Genomic DNA, 23,877 nt, shown 5'->3' with positions numbered 1-23,877 from the left:
TATCAACAAGAAAAAAGAAGAGAAACATAATTTCACAAAACAAACCGAGATAAGTGAAGGATCAATGAGATTTCACGTGGGATTGCGAAAAGTAAATGCATGGATATGAATGATTAAAATTATTAGCATATTCCTAATTAATTAGTATACTCTGATCTCCACTTGTTTCAATGTATTATACAAAAAGTTAATAATAATTCCCCGGCATCTTGTTCCTGGATTTATTGCAGAATACAAAAAAGTTGAGAAATAAAATATTGGGATATTAAGAGTTGCCGAAGGAATAAGGGAGTAAATTGATACATTGGGAGAACCGTTTGAATGTGTCCTAAGAACAAAATCACATGAAACATGGAGCGTGGAAACTGGATTCGACCTTTATTTTTGGGGTCATTGTCTTTGTTCATGGAGAACATGAAGCTAGACTGTTGAATTAACAATTAATATATCTTCAAATTTGGCCCGATGAAGCAATGAAAAGGCTTTCTATATATTATATTAGACTGCTGCAATTTTGATGCTGTCCCTTACACTGTGAGGTCGACATATGGCAACTTCCCAGATAGCCAACGCTTAAAAGGAAGACAAGGAAGAAGAAAAGAAATGAAGAATATATATAATTAAACACGATCCGTTAAACCAGTGGCGATGATAACTGCATCAGATGGCAGGCCATTTCTCCTTGACTTTTCACCCCCACAATACTCAAAATCAGCTCATGCAGGACTTGTTAATGTGCTGTGAAAATACTTTCCCAGAGACAGATTCTGTCACATAGCAGCTAGCTGTACCTGTACTCATGGAAAATATCACTTCGGATTTCTGAGTTTACATGCCAAAGGTGGCCCAACACTTTGTCATGAGTTTACATCTGAGAATAAAACAGGTGTTTCCATCACCACATAAAAGGGGATTCCAAAGCCATGGCCAGCTTTTTTTCTGGAGAGAAGAAAATAAGAACAAGGATCTTGACTAACATATAAGACAACTCATTATTTCCTTGACAAAATAAAGCTATTACTAGCTAGCTAGTATTCATAATCGGACCTTTATTCAATCTCATCCAATCTTATCAATAATCTTTGGATCTTTTCAACCTACAGGGTATGTTCTCTGTTCACATGTGATTGTGGCATTTCACAAGTAGACTTATGGTGCATAACTTAGCAGATTTTACATGGGCAATTTTAATTTGCTTCCGTATAAATACCAAGTCAAACAAGAATCATAAGCATTGTAGAAACAATGCCATGGGGTTCAATTCAAACAAGTGATGATAAACATTTCAGCTTTAGTTTTAATTAATGCCCACGACGACTAAGTCTGCCCTCATATATATATATTCTTGGGTTCAACCGACTGCCTTCCTAGATGTTGCCTGCGTTTGAAATTTTGCAGTGTCATTTTGATTTCTTTTCTCTTTTTATTGTTATTATTAATAATTTTTATGGAGGACTAATTCCTCCAATTTCCGATACTTCTTTTCACATTTTTCATATATCATGCTTCGTATTAGTAACTTAAAGTGGATAATTAGTATTCAAACCATTCTTTCAACGTAACACTCAAGAAACTATAATTTTACCAATTTATATACAACATGAAGTGAGTTAAAACTAATATATGGCAGAAGACTGGGAGAAGAAAGCTACTGAGTTACTACAAAACCCTTATCAAAATCATATCAAACAGTGTGACATAATTTAACATTATCAGTCTAAGAAATCTTTGTTTTAGAGTTTGATGGCACAATTTAACATAACCTACTTCAAACTACTCGCCAAGGTTTACAAGAAGGTTTCTGATGCTAACAAGTAAAGCGATTACCAACAGATTATTATCAAACCCCTAAAAGTCAATGCTTCAATAGAAAAAAAGAACAAAGAGATTGCTACAGCAATGTAAAGGACTATATAGGCCTATGGATAATGGCTGAGATTACAAAGTGATACCGACTTGGCTTTTGTTTTGTCTTTGGCTTACTGCCTATAGTTTGAATATTCTTCAGATGAGAATAAGGATAATAATTCTTCTCAGAGACAATGTATTGCACTTAAAGATAGGAGAGGAAAGTTCTATTATATTCTACAACCTGAATCTGGTATAAAAAAGAAGCCACGTTTGTCTTTCTTTGCTTTGATTCCTTACAATGGAAAAGGTCATTTTCTTACCAAAAACATTTGTCCTTAAGCTATCAAACGGCAGATTCACATCTTTGTTAGATATGGTATGAGTCATTCTTTCGTGTGCAAATCATCATCATTGTTGTCTAGCAAAACCCAAGTGGGTAATGGGTTATGGTATGGCCCCCAACAAATCCTTTTCGGTTTGAAATTTTCTTCCATTTAGCATTACCTTGGATTTTGTCAAAAGAAAAAGATCAGAGACTGAATAATAACCGGTTGACAGCAATTAATGCATAATGAAAAGTAGAATTTATCTCTAAATCGAGGGGCTGCTTATGGTTCAATATAATGGCAAAAAGCAGAATATGCTTGATATTGACTCTATTACACGGACTTAATCGGCAACTTGAGACACAAAAGCATTGGAAAGGTGGATTTCGGTTAGACTTGATAATTTTGTATAAGAAGACATCAGGGTAAGTTGCTTGGGTATAAGTTAATTGTGTTGACATGATTGATATATGAAAATTTCATGTCTTAAATGTGTCAAATATGCTTAGCCAGTTTAAAACTCATCTAAGACACATTTCATCATGAATTATGTTATCGTCTATCCATATAACATGTGATTTGTTAACTATCCGTCTAAGATGTGACCTGTTTACTATCCATTTAATTGATTGCGTAAATGTGTCTAGTTGATACGTTTATGACCTGTTTAATTAAATCCCCATATATATAGTTTCTTTTAATATAGTTGATGATGGCAGTGGTAGATTTCATTATACTAAATGGATATTAATGTTTCATTGTAATTGTTTTTATGATTATTAATTTCAAATTTGAATAATAAAATTTTATTTCATTTGTAATTGTATATATTTTAATTTAATCACCTTAATCGTTTGAAAGGATTATAAATCATATCGTATCATATAAAATTTAATAAATATATTAAATGTGTTGCGTCGTATTACACGTTTAATTAATGTATACATATTCGTATCTTGACATATATATATATAATTAGTGTCGTGTCCGAGTTTATCCGTATAACTGTTAATATCCTATATTTATATGATACGATTAAGATACCCGAATACGAATTATCAAGTCTAATTTTAAATTTTCGGGTTTCCAAAGAGATGTAAACAGAGAATAAAGACTCAAAACTTGATCAACAGGAAATACTTTACGAAAAGAAAACAGAAGAAATTCATGAATCAATTATCACATTTTCTCTCTATGATTTGAGAGAACTGATTATGGATATAGAATTCATTCATGAAACATTAAGACAATGCTTAAAATATATATCATCATCCTTAGTTTAATGCCCCCGTTTGGTAGGGAGGATGTAAAGGACAAAATGCAAAAAAAAAAAAAAAAAATCAAAGATTGAGAGAGGCAAAATAGTAAATGTGGTTATGAAACTTAATCATTACATTAGAAATTTTTTTATCCTTCGTGCCTACCAAAAAGAAAAGTGAAACAAGGAAAAGAAGGTGGCTAGGAGTTAGCCTATCATTCAACCTATGCAAACTTATGCCAATGGTTGAGGCCCTTTTAACTTGATGGGTTAAATGAAGTTTAATCTAATAAATTGTTGCTTTTATTTGAAAAGACTCCTACTTTCCCAATGACTAAGCACAGTTTGGTTTTTTCTAATGCTGTAAAAGGCGTTTATATATATTTATAATTTTTATACTGTTAATAAACTACATTTAGCCACCTCTTGGAAATTACCATTTATTACTAAATATTTTTAAAAATTTTTATGATATGTCAAATTATGATTTACCAACAAAGTATTCAAGTACTTCTCAATAAATAAATAAATAAATATATACTTAAATAAAGTATATAAGTATAAAAAGAAATAAAACTTCATGAACATCCAAGTACACATTTGAAAATTTAAAAGGTAAAAAAAATCGTCCAACAGTAATCACTACACTTCAGTTTTGAAGACCTTTAATCCCTATATTTTGATTTCCAATTGCAATAAAGGAAAACTGATAGAGCATTAATATAACCCTTTGCTGTTGAAGAGGTTGACAAACTTAATAAGTTGATCACATTATGCAATATTATTTTATCTATTATGAATCAGTTCTAAACAGATACCTTTACATGACAAGAGTTACATATTTATATCTCCCATAGCTTAGGCTTAAGGTTTAATATAGGAGAAGATTGTGTCCACAGTACTGAATGTTTTTACTCATTATCAATTAGTTTTCAGTTAGATATGCTTTAGGTGGATATTGAGTTGAAATCTCTGTGTTTTATGCAAACAGCATTGACATACAGTTGGGTATGTTGCACTCACAGCAGAGAAAAGACAAGAAAACTAGTAGGTGGGATGAGTAACCAAAGGAACTTTATTGGTGATTTGCATAAGGAATGTGCTAAAGCTGATTCACAGAATTGACTCTATACATAAATCCAAAAAAAAAAAAAAGGGTCATCATCATACTTTCCTCTTCATCATAATTAACTTTAGTTGGTGATTTTTCATTAAACAAAAGTTTTATGCATGCTGTGATTATATATATGTTGTTTGTTTGATGTAGGTGAACAAAGGATAAATATATATAGTCATTTCAAAGCTATTTACATAGTATATTAAATACCATTAAAAGGGTGATTTCAACTATGAGGACAAGTAAAGTGGTTGCAGTGTCAAATCTAGGGGAAGGGAGGCTGGGTTTATGGAATAAGAGAGGGCTGCCTTCCCCTGTGTAGCTCATGTCCAATGGATGAAAAACAACTGTGGAATCAAAACATTAACCACTCAACCATCAATCAATGGTGTGGAAAGTTTATCCCCAGGTTTTGTGACATCAATTACAGAGAAAATATATGATATAATAGAGATTGCCTCATCAATAGCCTTAATGTTATTTCTAGGCAAAAAGCTAGTTTAACAAGGTTTTTCATGTTGTTCAGTATTTAGTTCACAATTGCCATCAGAAAATAGATATTTTCAGCAGGCAGCCATGCACATTTTTAGAATTGAATAATGACACATTAAACATATACAAAATACGACACTAGCAGCAGTAGTTTACCTTCTACGCAAAGCTGCAGGTGAAACGTTTCTGAGTTTCTTCCTGGAAAAAATGCGGAAAGCTGAACCTACTAATGGCCAACTTGTAATAATGGCAATGTAAGCCAGCAACCACATTGAATTTCTGTTTTGACGGGAAAGATGATTCAAACATCTTTTCACATGAGCAATCACATCAAAAGAATTGACGCCCTGCAAGTTTGAAGATTGTCCAGAAACTTGAGCAGCACCGGGCACAAAATCAGACATTGCTTCAGCTAGATGCTCATTCTCTTCTGATGCTGAAACCATTTTATCAGCACTTGGCACAACATCAGACATCGTTTCAGTCAGGTGCTTGTTCTGTTCTGATGCTGAAATCATTTTATCACACTCTTGGTTATGAATCTTCCTTAATCCAGCTAAGTCTTCAACTATGTTATTTCTTATATGCTCATTACCAACTGCAGCCACCATTCCATTTTCTGTAACATTTACATATGGACCCTCATCGATTGATGATCCCAATGAAAGCTGCAAGTCAGAATTCTCTGTCTGCAAATGCATCAAAACAAAAAGTATCAACTAACAGATATAGGTTTAAATATTGCATTAAATTTAAAAAGAGTATAAGATTACAATTGATAGATCTGAAATTTTGTTTAAAAACTTTATTGCTCCAGACAGAAAGAGTTTGCAACAAGAACTTCACACGCCTCCAAGCAATGTGCCATTAATTTGATAGGTAAACTTAAAGGCAATGAACGTGAAGCAAACCTTCTGGAGATGCAGATGTGGACTAGAGTGTAGGAGACTAAGAAATTCATTAGTAGCCCTTACCCACCTGAATAATAAAAGGAAAAAGAAAGTATGTGTGTTAAAACATATTGATAACATCTTTGACACTTCAAATATTTTGGTAACTACTATCACATAAATAGGAAATGACTTAAGCAGGTGACCATATAGGCTATCAATCACAAGCTAACCATAAGATCAGTTTGAAAGTAGTGAGATTAAAATTTGACGCTCACAGGATCACGATGGATTCTGCACACTCTCATTTTTGGTGAATTAGGTGCCGTAGCTGACAACAACAATCAAATAATAAAGCATAAACAAAATGGCCAGTTGGACTGCTTGGAACTATACAAATTTCCTGAAATTCTTTTATCAATGGAATGGCTGACTTATAGCATCAACAGATGTTAGAAACATATTATACTGGTGATGCACTAATGTGAAGCTATGAAATACCACAGGCTAGATGCAGTTATTCCCTCAAAAAATGCAAGATGTCCTCCATGTTGTGGGGTGGCCAATACGATATTTTTATTTGCCCTGTTAAAGACAGAGTTACCAGACTGCACAAAATAACATATAAACTCAAAGAAAGTATTCAGTAGCATAATTATAGGAGCTCCACCTGCATTCATCCCAAGGAATGGCTTCCCTGGTACAGACAGGATCATCTAGAGCACTGATACAGAGCAATGGTACTGAAACATTTTGCACATAGGAAGAGCTGCTACAATGCCTATAGTATGTATCTACAGTCTGAGAGACAATATGATACTTTTTGTAACTCATAAAAATAACAGCAAAGAAGTAAGTATGGATAAATTTTCAGATAGTACCTCAAATTTTCCCACAAGGCATTTAGCGAAGTTGTCAAAATCTCGAACAGAACGTGACTTTTGAAGGCCAAGAGGATAACCAAAAAACAGCATAAGTTAAAAGGAAGAGGAGACTAATGAAAAGGAATGACACTTATGCTCAAGATACAGATTGCATGAAAATGTCAGTTCTCTTGGAGTTCCGGTAGAGTTGCCAACAAGAGAAAGGGGGCAACAATCATGAATATGTTGTACTAGCAACAAAACGAACATTGCAAGTATGAAAAGAAAGGGAACAGAGATGATTCCAAGGCACCAAATAAGTTAAATGCATGCACTTGAGGTTCAAAGCTCGGGTCCAAACTCCCCTCCAGGTCACAGAAGTGAAACTCCAGTGACCCTCCATGCAGACCTTATTCATGGAAATTTATAAGTGTAAGCACAATAAAAAATTTTCCAGGCTGTTTTCCTATTTTGGTGCAACATTCATAACAGCAATGAAAGGTGAATATTCCTCAAAGAATTAATGCTTCTATTTACAATCTTTATATCTTGAGGAAGAGGGGGCAAAGAAAAGATAACTGATGAAAACTGTTAATACAGAAATTTTCCGTAGCTCATTGCATATATACTTCTTTCCTGCTGCAGAAATTTCTCATCTATGATCATAGAAGCAGAAAAGGTAGCGAGGGAGAAAACGCTTCAGAAAGTTCATGAAGCTTGCGGAAAATTTTTTTATTTGTAGTTATGACCTATGTCTTCCATTTAGGGAACAAAAGATGGTAAGCATCCATGTCTACAAATTACTACATGTAATCATGCTCAATGTTTTCATGTGAAAATTATCCAGGACAGGCCTGGAAGAAGCAAGGGATAAGAACACTTACTATAAATCAATCTCTTTTATAGTTAATTTTCCCAAGATGAAAGCAAAATGAGGAAAGTTTTTTCAAAAACATAAGGTGGTCAATTACTAGATAAATGATGGTTGATTATTGCAGTATGAGAAACTACAGAACAGCATGATTTTCTTTCAGATCTATTATTCTTTCTACACTAATGCAATATCCCCAAGAAGAGATGGTCCTTGCATTGAAGAAGAAACTAACCTTTTTTATGCCTTCCCAATTAGCTAGCCGAGAATAACGAGGCTCATGCCTGCAATAAACATTATCAACTCCAGAAAATTGATAATGAAAATTTATTAATTACTTTATTACTGGGAAATCATCAGCAACACCTCCCTGGTCCCCCCAAAACAGGTATTTTAGGTGCTCTTAAGTTTCAAAGGCCAAATGAATTGTTACAAAAATCAGTTACTAGGTACATCATTACTGAGGCATCTCTCTTTATGCCTCTGAAAATAAACAAAAAGGTTTCGATATTGTTGAGTTTCAGATACCAAGAACCTGTACATATAGGCTTCACATCTAACAATTTATTTGAAAAATGTAGGACTTACAGTTTTGCATAACCTTGAAGGCCAATTGTAAGGGCTCTATCATATAACTTCTGCACCAGCCTGCGGCATATAAACCTGTCACCAATCTGCAAAAGATATAAAATTAAAAACACAAAAAAAAAGAAAGAGTAGACATTAAAATGAAGAACAATTGCAGATTCAAATGTATGATGGCATGTCCTGCTACAATGTCAAAAAAGTTGTAACTTGATGTGGCTAAGGCAAATAAAATGTGATAACTCAGGTAACTTTGAACACCAGGCCCTGCATAAGAAGTATTTATCAACATAAATCTATTTTTACACATCATAATATATACTTGTAATAATTAGGTAATGCAAATGAGTGGAAAGTGCAGAATGTCACGGGAGATGCGTGAGAGTTAATTCAAGAGCTAATGTTGTTATTTGGCAGGTGCCAGGGCTAGAATTCACCCACAGAAATGATTAACATAAATAGTCAGATTCTGTCGATTTTGATTGCCAAGGCTAGAAAAATTAGTTTTCACTTCCAGCTTAGTGTACATCAGTTCAACCTGACCAAAATGATTGTTTTCTGTTTTTGTGGATTTCTAGTTAATTATTATTGTAGCTTTGAATCTCCAGATAATTTGATTATACTTTAGGGCCGAGGATTAATATACTTAATCGATTGCATATATATCTATAATATATATAAAAGTAGGATAACTGATTGGATCACTTGGTTGATACCTGTCATTATCAGTTGAATTAATTTTTTTTTGTACACCTTATGTCAAAAGTACGTTTTTTGCTTTTTTTTTTTACTTTTATTTATTACATAAACAATGTTAGAAATTGAGCTCTGTCTGCACATGACATGGCTGTTTGTGCCTATGTGTTTTAAAGCAAAGAAGAACATCATCTGCTAAAAGTGGTGTCTAATTAGTTTTATTTTATGTTTTGTTTTTTGAATTTTATTAGTAATTAGTGGCTCTGAAAAACAGACCATGTTCAGTGTTATGCATAGGTTGGTAGTTGCTTGGTATTAGCCAAGTAGTGGAAAGTGGATTCATATCACTCTTTTATTATTGGTCCATGTTCTTTACAGTTTTATGTTACTGCTCTTGGTAACTGAATTGACTTCTTATAGAAGTTAAAAATGAATGAGAGATTATATCAGTGTGTTTCTCATCTTTCTCTCAGACTCGATTTTTTCTATCTATCTCTATTGGTTTCCTTCTTGAGATAAAATTATTATTTCCTTAAAACACCAAAATTTAACAAAAAATACTTAAAAACAATAATTTCTAACTTTTAATGCTTAGAGAATAGATTTATTTAATATTTATCAATTGTAATTTAATATTATTTTTTATCTGTACCCTCTTATTCTATAAGAACTTAAATCCATAGTATTTAGATATCTCTTTTATAAATAAATGTTTAAATTTTAATAAATATCCATCCAATTCATTGAACAAAATAAAAAAGTCAAGAAGGTCTACTTATTTCTTAATATACATAGCACACAGTCATCATTGAATAAACAAATCAATTGAATTTGACAACCTTTAGCCAATCATTTTGTACATAAAAAATAGATACTACTAGAAATTAGTATTATTTTATATTGATAGGATCTTTACATTATACTGTTACTTTACATTCTACAGCTGTTTATCTTAATTTGCCAAAGTCCAGGTTATATACTTTTTGATTTCTTAATATTTTATTATACATCTAACAATCTTTGATAGGATTATTGTCTTCTTCGGATAAGTACTGTTTTATACCCATATATGTAGGTGCAGATTTCTAGTAATGGAAACCAAAACAAATAACTATCTTTAATTAATACTAGTTTATCTTTTTCTCTACCAATAAGAACCATACATTGATGTAGTTCAATAATACAATATAGCACAACAACAAAAACCAAAAAAATGAAAACAAATGTATATGGCAAAAGGAAAAGCAAACTGTCACCATAGTTAGACAAATCAGACAGTTGTGTAGTAGTTTATATTCCCTTAACATTTTGCTAAGTATAAGTCTTGCATCTAGAAAGTTGATATACATCATCTAACAAATATGGAAACCTTCAAATCACAAATGTTATTCATTTTGTTTGAGTAATATATTTTTAATGGAAAAAAATTATTGGATGTTTAACAAGATTATTATCTTCTTTGGTTAAGTACTGTTTTAAAACCATATATTTAGAAGCAACTTTTAGTGATTGAAACCAAAGCACATAACTATCTTCAATTAATACCAATTTATCTTTTCCTCTACCAGTAAGAACCATACATTCATGCAGTTTAATAATACAATATAGTACAACAACAGAAACCAAGGAAATGGAACCAATGTATAAGGCAAAAGGAAAAGCAAACTGTCATTATAGTTAGACATATATGACAATTGTGTAACAGTTGATATTCCTTTAACATTTTGATAAGTACAAGTCTTGCATCTAGAAAGATGATATACATCATCTAACAAAAATGAAAAACCTTTAAAACACAAATGTTATTCATTTTGTTTAAGTAATATATTTTTAATAGAAAAAAATTACTGGATGTTTAACAGGATTATTATCTTCTTTGGTTAACTACGTTTTTAAAATCATATATTTAGGAGCAACTTTTAGTGATTGAAACCATAGCAAATAACTATCTTCAATTAATACCAGTTTATCTTTTCGTTTACTAGGAAAAATCATATATTTATGCAGTTGACTAATACAATATAGCTTCCCCTACAAACTCTTTTGAAAGTACCAAATTGAAGTCCACTCTCAAATAATCTATATTACCTGTGATCTTTTCTGTAGCGTAGCTACGAGCACCATCTTAGTATTTATAAAGGCAATTCCACTATTATCAATACAAACCAAAACAAAGAAATGCATGAAGACACATATTATGCATACACATGCTCACAAACCTTTATTATGCTGGTGTCACAAATAGTTGCGTAATTTTTGACCACCATGAAAGGCACAACACTTGTGTTCACCATCTCTGTGAGACCTTGTCAAGCTCGATTAAAAGACGGTATTGTACTAAGTGGTACAACTAAGTTAAATCGAGCCTTGAACTAGTTCAAATAGAAATTTTAAGAGGAATTTGAAAATTTTAAAACCCACAGAATGGTTTAGAATAGTGATTTGGAGTTCAAGGTCCAGTTTGGAGTCCATCAGAAAAATTGATCAATTAGGGACAAAACGGTCATTTTACCATTTGATGATAAAATGGAGATTTTTAGCCAAGATTTGCTCACATTTGACCAAGAATAATTATATGAGATATAATTATGATTATTGGAGTATAAAATGATGTTTAGCAGTGAAAAATTGTGATTCTCGGTATTTTTGGAGCACAAGGGCAAAATGGTAATTTTACCACTAGAGGACTAAACGAGAATTTTTATAAAACGAGTTTTTTTTGCCCCATTTGGTTAATATTGATCAATGCTAGTGTTATTTGAGGTTGAAAAGTAGAAATAATTTGATTCCGGTACATTTTGGAGTATAGGGGTAAAATCGTAATTTTTTTATCTCGAGGGCAAATCGGTAAATTTTTCGCACCAGCACTTGTCAAGGTCAAGGAATTTTATTCATCCTGTAAATGGATAAACATGAGAAATGTGTGGTGGAGAGAGATTGCTTAATGGCTAAGTATGACACATGGACCAATGGAATGGTGACATGTGTCAAAATCTCATCCATTCATTATTTTCTTTATAAAAGGCATAAAAATCAGCCCATTTCTCCCATAGTGATCAGCCAAACCAGAAGAGAAGAGAAACCAAGGAAGAACAAGCCCTAGGTGGGAAAAATCAAAGAGAAAGTGTTGGAATTCAAGGAAACAAGTTAGGTAAGTTCAAATTTCTTTAATTCTCCTTGATACCTAGCTTACCCATGCTTTTGTTCTTGATTTTCATGGTTGAATATTGAGTTATCATGATGAATTCAATTATGAAAAATGGGTATGGAAGAGGAATTGTTGTTGGAATAATTTGATTTTAGACTATGTTAGTGTTTAGGGATAGTTAAGCATGGTTATGAACAAAAACACAAAAGAGATATTCAATTTCTCTAGGGTTCCTTGTTGGTCGAACCATGAGGGCTGAATATCAATGGGGGATTGTTTTTATTTCAGGGAAAATGGCTTGAAAATATGATGGATTAAGGTGAAACAGTTATGCAGAAAAATTTTGGTGCTAGTGCACTAAATGACCAAATTTTTCTATAAGGAACTGTGAGGGTTCTAATGCTGAATTTGGCTTTATTTAAATGGTATGTGGTAAATTAAGGTATTAGAGGAGAAATGGATTAATTTGGAGTGAAATTGAACGCATTGGCTAATTTATCGGATGAAAAATCGACTTAGGCCAGTACCGAGTCTAGATGGTTACCCATGCATTTTTCATTTCATATCATATATATATCGAGCCTGAAATAGCCTCTGATTGTCAAACACAATTTAATTGGAATATGTGTCATAGATTATGGCTAGGTGGTGAGCCATTGTATACGGATAAAGGACTGTACCCGCGGACTAAAAATAGGAGTATTTCTACTCCTAATACCGGTGAGTGGACTTGCATTTCAAACTTGTTTTGGGGAATATGAACGATTCTATCTAACTTGTCTTAGAAAATGTACCTTGGGAACAAGCTTTTAATAAAATGATTTTATATTGTGAAAATGTGCTATACAATGGTTTATGTGTTATCACAATATGATAAAATGCATGATATGCATTGGATGCTTCTTTACATGTTGATCTGACCCGACTATGTGCGAGTAGGAGTGCACATAAGCCGTTGCTGACCCGGCTATGTGTGAGTGGGAGTGCACATAAGCCGTTGTTGCCTCCGTAACTTATAGGGTTGGATGCTTCATGATCTTCCACCCTATGAGTGCTTTGATAGGTATGATTTGTGGCGAAGTATGACTTTCTGCCCAGGAGCTTGGAAGAGGAGGGAAGGGACTGCTCCGTTGCTTCGTGACCCGGAGTGAAGTGCACCTCTTGCCGAGTGAAGGGGGGGGATGCTTCGTGATCTCCCACCCCCTAGTGACAATAGCATAAGCCGTTGCATATGAGATGATGATGATGGGATGATGTGCATGATGATGATGATGGGATGGTGTGCATGTTGATGATGGGTATATGGTTGTAAATGCAAATATGTAAGCATTTGTTTTGTTGAAATTTGGAAGTTTACATGTGTTACATGTTGCTATTGTTATTTTAGCAGGATGACTTGTTTTAAGGGAAAAAGGAGACTTTTTCCTTGAGGTTCTGGTTCTCGCTGCAGCGAGAATGAAGTTCGCTACAGCGAGAAACTTTCTGTCCATTTTGCTAACTTGTGGGTTTTGCCATATTTCCCATTTCTTTGGTACCATAGTTGAGCATGGATTTTTGTAAAGTGATTTACTCATGTGGGGTTTACATGAGGGGTTTAAAGGAGCTAAAACAATTGCATGATTTTAAGAAAATGAATGCATCATGATTTCGATAAACATTCCTTATGGTATGCTTGTTCCCATCTTGTTCACTCACTGAGTATTGTACTCACGTTTTATAAAAATTTATGTTTTCAGATCAGGTGACTGTTGGACCCTAGATTGAGGAGTCCCCATAGTGCATCTCCTGGGTATGTGTCTGGCATTCGATAGTAATCCCTTTTATTGTAAATGTCTTTGCTGAAAGTCATGGGTCTTTTTGTATTGTGAATACAATCTAACAATGTGAATATGTGTATGCAATGTAAATTGCTAAATACATGATTGGTATAGTGCATGTATATTATTATCGATAATGTCATTATGTTTTGGCTATGTTCACACCCAGAAAAAGGTGTGTGTGTATGCATGATATGATAAATTTGTTAAGCAAAGGTAAATGGATAGGCTTGCTTGGGCTTAGTGAGCTATGCTCATTGAGCTCATGCGTCGGTCATGGCCCGGGAAATTGGGTTGTAACAATCTCAGAATCCATAAGCTATTCCAGTAGTTTCTATTACTAAAGACTAAAATGTTTATTTCTTGAGATACTAGAATATCTTTCTATGATATAAGATCAATAAAGAAGTTAGTTATGTATCTCTTTAACAATTCTATATAATGATATTCATAAATCTCTTTTGCATTATCACTCATGAGAAGAAATAAATCTTAATCAATGGGCTAAAGAACCATAGTGTGCATGTAGAAAACATACACTTGACTTGATGCAATTAAAGAGAAGTCGCCCTCAATACTCTCAACAGTGAAAATACAAGTAAACTCACATGATAAATATCCCTTGATTGTAGACTCAACAATCCAGTATGGTAATGCTTGGCAAAAATCCTTTTCCTCTATTTTCCCATTCAAGAATGCAGAACACCAGCTAGACACCATCAAAGGAGTAGCATCAATCTTATACCTCAATTTCACATCATTTTCTAAACATATTCTGAAGATTTCTATAAGTAAGTGAATTGACAACATTCCTTACATGGTCTTTCCCTTTTATCCAATATATAACTTCATTAATATAGTCAATTTGCAAAAAGATTCAAAGAAAGATGCAAAAACCTCCCATAGATGATATTAAAATTTGTAGAATCAAGTTTAAATTAGTCCTGCCAAGTGCATGTGAGCCCACACTATTGTTGCAAGAAAACTTCCACGTTAAAAGAAGCTAATTACAATCCATCCAATCTTACAGAAAAGTCTATGCAGAAATACAATGCAATATACATAAAATCATGATCACTAACAACCATGTCTAAATAGATTCAGGTCCCAATACCAATAACAACATTTGTATCATTGTCTCTTTTCTAACCTTCTTCTTTGTCCCCATAGTTAACTACTTTTATCACAGATTAGTTAAATTCAATGTATTATTGCAGCCTCCTTTTAAGTTGGATGCCTTTACATGGTATGATAGACTAAGTTGTTTGTTGCCTTGTACTGATGCATGCAGAAGCACCATTTGTCTCAATTGTTATTATTATTAGGCCTATACATGAGCAAGAGTGTTATGTGGTGTTATACCATATTGGTTAAGCCCAGGGTTTGTCGTGGTTTTATATTCAGGTTGTGCCTATCCACCTATTGCTAAATGGTGCCATATCAGCTGCTTTAGATGGTAAATCAAAGGTCACTTGTTAACCATGCAGTATGACTGTTGTTAGTATCAGGAATACAGTACAGGGGGAGTTTAATAAACTCATAAGATATGCGAAGAAAGGATGCTGAAAATTTTACCTCAAGAAGCAAGATAAATACTTCTCAAAAAAGTTTGAACGTGCAATCCCAACTTACACAACCTAGTTTTAAGCTACCTAAGAAGATATGTGATGAAGTCAATACAGCTATGGCAAAATTTTGGGGAAGGTAAGGACAAGATTAAAGTAAGATGCATCAGCAAAGTAGCAAAAACTTACTCGCAGCAAGGAGAAGGAGGAATAGGATTTAAGGACATGAATGCTTTTGATAATGCCCTCCTAGCAAAGTAATGTTGGAGAGGCCTATAGGGCCTGAAAGGAATTCACTTTCCTCATAATATTAATAGAGGCTGTAAAAGGTGCAAAATTGTCTTGGGCCTGAATGATCTTGGAAGGAATATAAGCATTTGTTATCTCTAGCAGCTCTGAAGGCAATTTCTACTGTCCCTATGAGTCAAATTGGGAGAGAGGACATTTTGATTAGGCCACTTGAGACCTCAATCTTTATGAGTATAGAGAAAAATCTGGTTTCTATCAAAAAAAGGCCAAATACCTAAAATTCATCTACTCCTTTTTCACATTGTAGATCAAAGAGTGTAAATTAATCTTGCACTATTTTTTCCAATCTGACTCACAGGTTTTTTGTGAAGGCCTGTAATAGTTAATTAGCTAATAAATATAACTAGTGGCGAAAGAACCATATGAACTCTCCTCTTCCATTTTACAATAAGAAAATAAAGAATGTAGAACATGTATCACTACTTTATGATTAAACTAAGAAAGAATGGTTTGCTAGCAGTGTGGGTTATATGGTTGATCAAGAAGGTATAACTAACTATAATAAATCGATTGATGATGCGAGTGCTTACAGTGGAAAAAGGAAAACAAGTCAAAGTGGCTTCATGTTTGCACATAACTTTCACTTGTTAGATCATTGGAAAGCTAGATGAGAAGCATATTTCAAAAAGAACAGTCCAAGTGGTGCAACTACCATATACCAGGCATATTCAGCTGCATGGGAATCCTTGGAAGATAAAACTATGAAGATAAAGGAGCAAGGGAACCTGCCAGTAGAGACAATGCAGAAACAAGGACCTCCATAGGTTAAATAAACATCAACTACAATGGCCCTTATAATCTGGAAGTTAAAGATAATGGTATACAAGTTGCTATGAGGGTAATAAAGGTGGTCTACATGGAGGGCTAGGAAGAAGGTAAATGCTGATTCCATACAAGTAACAGACACTCTAGCTATGAGAGAAGGGATATAGTTGTCTAAAGCTAAAGGTTGTAAGAGAATAATCATTGAAACTGATTCTGAGGTGGTTTACAAAGAGATCAAGCATGGGAAAGAGTACTCAAATTGACAGATCTACACTGTACTCAAAACAGCATTTGGTCATTGGATTTGCATCTTCCTGTCTTCATATTGAGATGGAATGGATTGTATGCTCTGTCTTGAAAGGTTGAAGGGTCAATCTTAAGATGTTTTATGGACTAAAGACCTTAATTGTATTTGATACTTAAGGTGTTAATGATTTGATCTTGCGATTGTAAATACTCTGTTTTTTTTATTTCATATCAATTAATTCATCTTTTTTTTTATACCAACCCCCCATCCCCATGGTGTTCACCACCACCAAAAGACAAAAAAAAGAATACAATAGCATAATCTGAATAAATTAAAGAGTAAAGTGATCAAAACTAGTAGTTAACATTCTTCAAATAAAAAATCCTACAGTTAACAAATAATGGAAATATGAGAAATTTCTTTCATGAAACTTGTTGGATCAAAAAAAAAAAAAAAGGAACCAGAAGAATAATACAATGGCATACTCAGAATATATTTAATGAGCAAATTATTTCAAAATTGTGGTTAACAAATAATGGAACTATGATAAATTTCTTCCATAAAACTCGTGCTACTTAATAGCTGCATTTTTGCTAGAAATAAAGCACTAACCAAAAGGTCCCATGGAGAGCAAATAGCTACTGCACCAGCTAAAGGAACCTTTTCTCTATCCTCTCCAAGATATTTCACCTGTAAGAAATAATACATACTAAGGTGTCACAAATAAATATTAAGTTGATATAATTTATAATTAGAGGTAAAGAAACATAATTACAAACTGATATACAAGCCAAAAAGTTCGTGATCTGCTATAAAATGGTAACATTATCAGGTAGATTGCCATACATAAATATATCCAAATTGCCTAAAAAAAAAAACTACTCTTTATGTCAAAACTGTAGGGCCATTATAGGACCAATAAAGTATGGTCTATAAATGAACTTGTCCAATCTAAATAAGCTAAAAAGTGGAAACTTCCAATTTACAAGAATCCCAAGATGATAAACTTAAAGAGTTAGCAATGTCAAGAAAACTACTAGAATTTGTTGTTTAACAAAAAATTGTAGGAAGTGGAAGCCAATTTGACTAACAGGAAGGTGAAATGAGCAACATCTTTCAGATGTAGATTCACATGATCTATATAAAAAAAGAAAAAAAGAAGCACAAATAGGTGCCAATATCTATTCTAACCTACCTAAAGAAATTGCTCTAATGGTAACAAAATGGCACTGACAAGAACCAACATAAATAGTGAAATTCTCATCAAATCAAATGCCTAACTTGGTACAACCAGTGACAAGGTTTTTTATAGAAATTTCACAAGAGTAACTTGTCATGCTATACTCCTACCACTTCTCATGGAAATTATGAAAGTTTGACACTTACAACCACACAGAGAAAAATAGAGGAGCTTTGCCAATGACATAGAATTATGAGAATAGAGAGGAAGCATTAAACGACTTTCATATCCTTGTATAATTCTACCCACACAATAAGAAAGAGAGCTACGAGGTTCCTCTGTAACTTAACAATATTAAAGCTAAATTAAATCACTGGGTTAAGCTGTGGAGACCAACTCGCCTTCCAATTTATAGAAAATTTTAAAAATAAAAAACAAATTAAAACCCAGGACACCTATTCCTACCAGGCAATCCAGAGACTGAAGGGAAGCACCATCATCAAACATAGAGGAGAATAGCTGGTAAAAGTACAAGGGAAGTGAATCAAGCGACACAGTTTCTATCACATTTATGCACCAAAGGAGTCTTAAGAATATAGAATGCAGAGCACATAACATACCAGAATGTTGGCACCAATGCTAGTTCCAATAGTATATAAAGAAGCCTTTGGGTACTGATGATGGAGATAATCAATGACTACTCATACATCCTCTGTCCAGCCAACATTATAAAAGCAATCAGACTGCAAAAGTGTCATTACAAATACAACATTAAGAAAATACATCTCAACAATTAACTATCAAGTTTTCGTAAAAGAGGACTAATCTTTACTTTTAACTGCAAGATATTGATAATAGCATCTCTGCACATTGCCAGAGAAAGTACAAGAAACCATCAACTTTTAACCAATTAACTATTAGGTTTTCATTCACACATACAAATTCCTTGGAACAAGACATTGCTACAATACATCTCACCAATCAATTACTAGTCAAAGGTTTAGGTCCATTTATTAGTTCTCAACAGAAGAACTAGATAATATTTAAAAATGCAACAATATATCTAGAAATAAAGCATCACAACTAAATGTGCTAGAAATTAAACCTGCAACTGCCTGATTGATCTACCATATTTAAGATTTGATTACCTAATGCTATGTCATAGCTATATGAATCACTATCACCTTTAGATCAAACATCTAACGAGTTCATTGTCTAGAAAGCTCATTAATTAAACATAAAATCAAAGTATTTCTCAAACATTACCCAATAAAATCTTATAACCAAAATGTATATAGTAAAAGCAAGTGAAAATCACTGCTATATTAGCTAAACACTAACATACTTGATATTTTATTTTGTTAAAATCAGCACCACATATTCTCTCCTTAATCTCTTTATAGAATTCTTCATTCCAGATTTCATTTTCATTTTTCTTTTTACACTTTCAATTCTGAGAGTGATGTTTGCTTGAAACTTGCTCAATAGTGGCCTATGTTGCATACTTTATTGTCATCATACATATAAATCTTTTAACTTTAAGCAGTAATCTTGTAAAAGCTATACCATGAGATTTGGTATAACATCAGCTTGAAGATCACGACAATTACAACAAATGTGAAATAAGATATAAGATATAAGATCACGACAATTACAACAATTACAGCAAATGAGTGGTCTGTCTTCTGCAAGTTGTGAAATAAGATATATTTGTTGATTGATTTCATTGACTGATACAGTACAGTTACATGGAAGTTCATCCTCCCTTGAGCAAGGTAGAAAACCAATGTAATATTCCAAACTCAAAACAGATCAAAACAGACAAAAAAAAAATGCATAAAACACAAATGTTCTAAGCTAAACTCAAGAGGAAAATAAAAGAAAAAGGACAACTCACGGTAATTGAAACACCACCCAGTCCTCGGTGGTTGCTAACAACAACGTTCCATCCATGTTTTGCCATTCCAAATGCAAGGTGCTTAATATACTGCCATAAGATATTATAGCAAGACAATTTTAGTATTGAAACATATATTCCAGAACAATCTCTTTGACCTATTCAATCTATAGGTCATTGAATTTTCTTTAAGTTTTTATAAAGACAAAAGGACATATAGCCTTCTCTGAGGTCTGAAATAAAATTATCTCAGAGAATAGTCAACGAGATTTCAAAACCAGACCAGTAGATTTTTTATATGACATTTTAGTTTCCTACTAATTTTCAATGCTTAGCATCAGTTAGTATCTGCAACTCTCTAAGATGATTAGCAAGTGGAACTGGAAAAGAATTACTTGATAAGGATTAAATTGACATCAATAGCAATAAATTTATTCTCAACCAACCACTTTATAGGGGTCTGTAATCTTGCACAAGAAAAAAGCACTAAATATCCCTAAAAGGATGAAGAGTATGAGAAAAATCGATAGCTATAAAGAACACCGAGGAACCAAAAAAGCCTAAAACTGTATGTAGAGCATCCATGAAAAACTTGCACCCTGATTAAGTACCTGCCTATTTATAGGCCTATTAATTCATTGGGCAACAGAGTTTTAAGATTAGGATATAATTTTCTAAGTCCTAGGAGATCCCTCAAAAGCCTGTATGGTTATCTACTAGCCATCTTTCACGTCTAACTACTCATTGAGACACTCTACAAGATTCTAGACACAATTATCTAGCTATCCTAATTAGACTTTGATTACTTTTCCAAATTCACGAAAAGTTGATACAAGTTGAGCAACATTTTCCCATAAGCCCAAAAGTTATGCTAAGGAGAAGAAAGAAAAAAGAAGACAAGAAGACTAGTCATAAGTTAACATTTAACTTACTGCAGAAGCAGAATCACTTGTTAAGCCAAGAATGACAACCACCACTGGAGTTGTGTCATCATTCGAGATGGCATTATTCATCTCAGAGGTGCCTCGTGGAATTGTATAATTATCAAACACATCAATTGCAGAATAGAATATTTACTATACAAACTTAATATGAAATGAAGGTATTATGTCCATGTCGACAATTAACTAATAACTAATGGTGTCATTTAGTCAATACAGATCGAGCTGCAATATATGATGGGGTGATGGCTGAACTTAGCCTGTCTTCTAGGGCTAATCTGTGACTGCCAACAGGCTATCAGCTCACACCATCATCTTAGATGCATATGAGGAAGCTAATTACGAACAAGGATTCTACTAAAAAAGGAAAACATGAAACAACACTGCAAATTGGTGTGATGCTGCACTATAGATTTAGCAGCTGCATATTGTGACCTTTCTCGCATTATAATGTTCAAACACTTAATGTATCATTCCATATACTTAGATGATAAATAGAATCTAAAACTAAGAGCTTTTAAAAACCCAAAGCATGACTTTTGAAGAAGTTCACTCTAAGGTAGCTTTATATATGCTTTGACAGTTCATATGTCTTCACCTTGCACCATTTTCACACGTTTTGGTAGTTAATACTCCTATCACTAAAAAGACTAAAATAATGGATGATGGATGCAAAGGCTATGAAAGGTCAAATCTTCAAAACATAATCTTGCACAAAACAGTACACACAACAACAACAACAACAACAACATATTCCAAAAGTTGCTCCACATGCATACATCTGTGAGGATAGTTCATAATATCATCAAAGGTTAGGATTTACCATCAAAACTTGTTAGCCAATCTAAAGCTATTGTTCCACCATCGGAAGCATGAAAAAGTTGTTTGAGAAAGCATAGGCATGTTACTGTTAGATAAAAACGAATATAGATAAACATCTAAAATAACTGCAAAAGACACTTTGGAGAGGTTCTATTTATATTGTATTATGGCAATAGTTTAATCTAATAATTCTCGCTAACAATAAATGAAGATATTAATAATCTTAACAAGTGACATTGGGGCATTCCTTAGCAAATCCCCTTATAAAATAGTAATAAAAATATTAACTTCTTAAATCAAAATAAACAAAAGTAACAACCAATCAAAGTCTTAAATAAAAAAAAGGGAAGAACAAAAGTAGGACAGAAGAAAACAGCCTTTTTGCAACATTCAAAAGCACAAAAAAAAAAATAAAAAATTGTTAACAGTAGAAACTCTATTCATTATATGACTTGTTGTAGCTGAAAACTGGAAGATTCCCGAAGAAATTAAGGAAAACAGTCTGAAAATGAGGACTTGATAACCATGGCGTCGCTAAAAACCTGCAATAGTGGAACAAAATGTATATCTGACCCTAATAGAAAGCGACAGAATCAAATTTCCCGGTGAAATAGAAAGAAAGGAAAAGTGTACCTGTCGTGAAGGATCCGGCACTTGGAAACGACGTGGTTGTAAATAGGGGAGGAAGGGTGAGAGGTATAGGAAACGGGAGCACCGCGAAATCCAGAGAACAAGTCTCGGAAGAAATGAATGTCCAGGAAATTGTAGAGATAAGCTGCCCATATCACGGTAAATGCCAGTAAATAGTGTGAAGTTGGGATCAAAGAGAGAACATTGAAATGTTGTTTATATGCATTGAGAGAAGATTCATCCAATGAAATCAACCAATCCATTTGAGGGGAAAAAAAAAGAGAGGTGATCCAAGAATTTGGATTGGGAATAAGCAATGCGTGCAACAACCACGACTTTTGAATTGAATGAGCAAAACTAGAAGAGAAATATGGTGGGTTTTTCAGAGGTTTGTTTGTCCGTTTGGGGGACGGTAGGTGAGAATTGTCTGCAGTTATAACAAACTGTGTCAGTGTGGGACCAAACACAATAGATGTCAATATGTCATGCTACATGCGATTATTTTTCCCAATCATGTTTCAATTTCTAGAAGTAGAGTTGGACCGTACGTTGCTCGGGTAAAAGGAAATTTTTGAAGAATTTGTTTATATATAATAAATCATATATTAGTTGTTTGAATTAAAAATGCATGAAATTTATAGAGTTGTTTTTATCGCTAAACATTGACTTTTACATAGTAATTTTGTGATTTGAGCAGAAATTGCAAGGGTGATTAATAGTTGTTTATATTTGTCTTCTCCCATTTTACAAAACGTTAATGAGTACGTACAAAATTAAGATCATGTTATGTTGATGTGTTTTTTCACATTTATAAGATAAAAAGAATGGTAGTATTATACAAAAGTTAAGATGTCTACCTTCAGTATTTGTTACTACTTGTAGACAAAAAATTATGAGGGTGTTTGTTAAATTTAACACTCAAATTCCAACATTCATCAGTATCAAGCAGTGGGGAAGGGTTCTTCAGAGGAAGTGTTTTTTGGCTGGTGGGTTGTTTTGGAGAATTTCTTGTAACGTATAAAATGGATAACATCAACTATTATTTTAATAGGAAGAGAAATATTTTGTTAACATTCGAATTGTTAGAAATGATGGAATAAATATGATAAACCAAAGCAATGTATAAGTTAGTCATGTGTTTTGAAGGGGGCTTCTTATTGAAAAAACAGTAAAGAGAAATAATACCAATCTATTCATTCTCAAAGGCAAGCCATTAACAAAAGTTTAATACTTTTAGAATCAACAAAAAATACATTGCATATAAAAAATTGACTAATGTGACAGGCAAAAGGAGCAAAAAAAGTACAAAGCATATTTGACAAATATACAAACATGGGAGGAATAATGTGTAGAATGAAAATATAGTTGCTTCTATACTTGTGCTGAAACAAACTACAATCAAAATTTCATACTATTTTATGTCATAAAGTTGGAACCTAATTTGATAAACGTAGAAAGATGATAGGAGCACAACTTAGAATGATTCGCATAAAAACTTTTAAGGACTTGATCGTACTATAAAATAAATTTTTTCGAAAGAACTCAATATCAAGCAATTGATATATAGTTGTTTCTACATTTGTTGTGTTATGAAGAATAACCAAAGT

The 23,877-nt window shown here is 33.1% G+C and overlaps 1 protein-coding gene across 1 annotated transcript; it reads right to left on the bottom strand.

The window, feature by feature from the left end:
* Positions 1–157: 157 nt before the first annotated feature.
* Positions 158–22,533, bottom strand: LOC18593141 (alpha/beta-Hydrolases superfamily protein). The gene is given in 16 exon segments (XM_088809295.1): positions 158–939; positions 5,201–5,500; positions 5,573–5,733; positions 5,956–6,022; positions 6,436–6,519; positions 6,605–6,735; positions 6,816–6,872; positions 7,904–7,952; positions 8,257–8,342; positions 17,413–17,490; positions 18,601–18,723; positions 19,878–19,967; positions 20,810–20,910; positions 21,642–21,706; positions 22,096–22,182; positions 22,274–22,533. Coding segments are annotated over 16 exon segments (1,821 nt in total). The 3' UTR covers positions 158–857.
* Positions 22,534–23,877: the final 1,344 nt, after the last annotated feature.

This window comes from Theobroma cacao, chromosome 8, assembly GCF_053813885.1.
Source record: "Theobroma cacao isolate CCN51 chromosome 8, ASM5381388v1, whole genome shotgun sequence".
In the NCBI taxonomy this organism is placed as follows: domain Eukaryota; kingdom Viridiplantae; phylum Streptophyta; class Magnoliopsida; order Malvales; family Malvaceae; genus Theobroma; species Theobroma cacao.
This window is presented reverse-complemented; position numbering and strand designations above follow the sequence as displayed.